At 51.6% G+C, this 3,659-nt stretch overlaps 1 protein-coding gene across 4 annotated transcripts in view; it reads left to right on the forward strand.

Annotated features, from left to right (window-relative positions):
• Positions 1-705: 705 nt before the first annotated feature.
• The window catches only part of LOC105821379 (myocardial zonula adherens protein), an 89,975-nt gene continuing 87,021 nt past the window's right edge, over positions 706-3,659 (forward strand). For 2 of the 4 annotated variants that reach the window (XM_012658077.1, XM_012658079.1), the window contains exon 1: positions 706-873. In XM_012658077.1, coding sequence (XP_012513531.1) covers positions 799-873 — 75 coding nt within the window. In that variant the 5' untranslated portion in view covers positions 706-798. The remainder of the gene's footprint in view (positions 874-3,659) is intronic. The other 2 variants (XM_012658078.1, XM_012658080.1) reach the window with 1 other exon arrangement.

A 3,659-nucleotide genomic window follows, 5' to 3' on the forward strand; every position in this document is an offset into this window, starting at 1 on the left:
AGGATTAAATGAGGTAACCCATGCAAAGTGCTCGCCGGCCAGGCCTACGGTAATCACTGAATACATATTAGAAGTTGTGAACACTTTATGTCCGGCCTACTCCTACCTACCTGCATTCCAGGTCTTAGCTTAGTCATCACCTCCTCACCACCTTTTCTGGCTCCTGAGGCTGCCGCGTGCTCCCTTAGTGCGCAGTATCCCTTTTTCTATTAGTACACAGTGCCAGCCCACCAGACTGCAAACTCCGCGCGGCCAAGGGCCAGTCGACGGTGTTGGCTGCAGGAAGAGACCCACGATAGGCACTCAGTAAATACTGAATGAATGACATGGGGTGAGGGTCCCATTGATCCGAGGGTGCAGCAAGCGACTGTTGGGGGCAGCCGGGGGTGGAGGTGGCCCGCGAGGCTGAGCGGGCAGGTGGACTTCGACTCCGTGGGCGACAGAGGCAGCCTGGGCCTCGAGGGTGTCCAGGGCCCCTTGCCGCCCCGGCCCTGAATCTGGGAGGGCGCAGCAGAGTGGGAGAGGATGGCGCTCAACTTTGGCCGGGTCTGCGCCCTGGGGAGAAAATGCAGCCTGACGGGTCGGACCGGCGCGCTCGGCCCCGCCCCCGCCCCGCCCCGGCCCGGCCCGGCCCGGCCCGGGCCCCGCCCCCGCCGACCGCCCCCTCCCTCGCCCGCAGCCTCGGCCGCCGGTGGCCCTCGCCGTCTCCGCGTCGCCCCCGCGCTGGGCGGGCCCCGCACGCTTATTCGGCCCCAGAGGAGCGCCGGTGCCCAGCCTGCCGCCGGCCGCCGCTGCGGGATGCTGCGCTCCACGTCCACGGTCACCCTGCTCTCGGGCGGCAGCGCCAGGTCGCCTGGGGCGCCCAGCAGGAGGGTGAGTAGCCGGGGGCGGGAGCCGCCGCCGCCGTGCTGGTGCGGTTCTCCCATCCCGGCCGCCCCTCTGCAGGGGGCTGAGGATGGGGACGCGCGGGAGCCAGCCCCTGGCCCCAACGACGCCTGACCCTGTAGGCTCAACTTTCCGGTCCCCTTGCTCGGGCTGTGACCCTCCCTCTCGAGGTTTCAGGGGCGCCCCGCCGGCTGGAAGGAGAGGGCTTAGGGAATTTTATGGAATTCCCAGAGATTTCCTCTCCTTCCTGCCTCCTCTGTCAAGCCAAGTTTATTGGTGGCGCCAGTTTAAATAGCAAGGAAGACATTTCTGCAGTGTCCTTACCTTGAGACCCAAAAGTGATGCAGGTATTTAAAACCCAATCTTTCCTTCTTCCATTGATAAAAGAAAGAAGGGGTCATTTGTGTCCACTGGTGATAGAATAACGCTCATTCTGTAGGGGGTTTATCCTACAGGGCCACCACTTTGCAAACTAGAGGTCAGCAGCTGGCCACCCAGGAGCCCAGTTGTGTATGACTCTGGTCTAGGCAAAACCACTTTCTCCTTTCTGATTTAAATATTAGCACAGGGGCAGCAGTGGTAGCCTCAAAAGCCCTGGCACCATTTCTAGGGAAGGTTGCCCTTTGGAAGCAATGTTTCCCTGCGATCTTTGTTGCATCTTTTGTCACCTCTCCAGATGCTCTGTGAAAAAATGCTAGGCACACGCAGGTTGTGCCTTTCACACTCCGTGTTTTCTCCAAGAGCACACTGCTAGGGGCTTGGTTTGCGGCTTTTTAATTCTTCCATTTATCATGATATTCAGCGCTTATCATTTGGCACCTCTTCACTGGGCTTGAGACTTCTGTAATCATGTTTCCCCAAGGTTTAGCCAAACAGGTGGTTAAGTCCAAATCAAAACCCCCTTTGATACTCCCATCTGTTTGCTGGCCTAGGGCATACTTACTTGCTTTTGCATACCTCTAGCAAGTGGTGGTGGTCACCTCATAAGCTTTCTTTAGCTCTAGAAGAAAGGTGTTGTGTTACTCTTGGGTGTGGGCCAAGAGATGGGTTCCGGGGGCTTTGTGTGTGTGTGTGTGTGTGTGTGTGTGTGTGTGTGTGTGTGTGCATGCACACAGCAGACGCTTAAGGTTGATGGAACTCCAGGTGTCTGGTGCTTAGCTTCATAGAGCAAGATCCACATTAGGTCCAAGTGGGTTTTCAGCCACAGTCCCGGCCTTACTCCAAGATGGGTATTTGCACTTTTCTATAGAAATCTTTCTCAATTGGAACACAATCGCGATTGAGAAAGAATGAAGTCGCTCAAAAGCTAGCCCTGAGCCCAGACAGGGTCCCACATGTGAGCAGACTGCTTGAATTGCACGAAATTCTCTTAAGTTACCCTCCAGAGGTGGGGTCTGTTTGGAGTGGCTAACATAATATTGTGGATGGGTACAAGTGTGACTAGTATACCAGATAACATTTCTGAAGATTGTTTTTCTCAAATGTTTACTTTGTAGTACTTCTTTAGTTATGAATGCTTGGTGTCTGGCACATAGTGATACACTATTGAAAAGGCTTTGCCTTTTAAATAAGGTGGCAGAAATACTTTGGACTGACTGGAGGACTCAGGCCTCTGAGTCAGACCGTGCAGGGATGTCCATGTGTTCCCTAAAGACGATATCTGAAGGTTCTAGTGTTCTCTCTATCTTTACAGTTGCCAACTCTGCATATGATTTGCAGATGTCATAGGTACTATCTGTGTGTGTAGAGGGAGGCATGGTGGGGAGCCCTGATCCGTTGATTAACTGATTTCTTAAGCATTCATAGATCTCCTTCTGTGTGGGGCAGGGCGGGGCACTGGAGTCCACTCTACTTGTGGAGGCAGACATTGTCCCAAACTACCATCATACAAAGTGATAGTGGTTGTTGTGGGCTGGAGGGTTTACAAGGTTCTATAGAAGCTGAAAGGAAGGTCCTTCCTGGGACATCTGAGGAAGGCCTCTCACTGCAGGTGACGTTTGAGTTTAATCTCACAGGATGAGTAGAATTTGTAGGAGAATTGACATTATTGACACTGAAAGGAGAAAATATTCATCTAAATGGAATACTTGGCATATAGTCGTGTGCTCCATGACATTTTGGTCAACAGCAGACTGCGTATGTGACAGTGGTCAGAACAATTGGCTGTACCATATAGCCTAGGTGTACAGTAGTCTATACCATCTAGGTTTGTGTCAGTGTGCTCCATGATGTTTGCACAACGGCAAAATCGCCTAACAATGCGTTTCTCAGACCATATCCCCATTGTTAAGCAACACATGACTACTGTATGATGATGGAATATTGGACCTGCTTTGGTACAAAAATAGTTACTTTTTAGAAAAACAAGAACAGAATGTCTTGCAAATAAAATTGTAGACCAAACAAGCAATCATTAAAAGTGTTCCTGAAGTTGAAAGTTTTTCAGTAAAGACTGTACTGTTCTGTTGTTCCTCTCTGATGATAAACAAGGGTTGGTTTTGAACAATAACATGTTAGCCATTAAAATTATATTTCTGTTCATCCAAAGAGCTTATCGAATTAGGGACTGCAGGGGAAACCAGGCTACGTGGCTCTAGACGTTCAAGCCAACCAGAAATGGTGGTGACAGCTGACACTGAGCAGGGAGTTCTTTGGGTCAGCTGCCAAGGGCAGTGTGGCCAGTCGGACAGTCACCAGTTATCCTTTGTTCAGGGGCTGCCACCTGCAATTTGTACTTTCTTCTTATCTGAAATCATCTCTCAAGGAAAAAAAAA

This window comes from Propithecus coquereli, unplaced genomic scaffold (assembly GCF_000956105.1).
Source record: "Propithecus coquereli isolate 6110/MARCELLA unplaced genomic scaffold, Pcoq_1.0 Scaffold57, whole genome shotgun sequence".
Taxonomy (NCBI): Eukaryota; Metazoa; Chordata; class Mammalia; order Primates; family Indriidae; genus Propithecus; species Propithecus coquereli.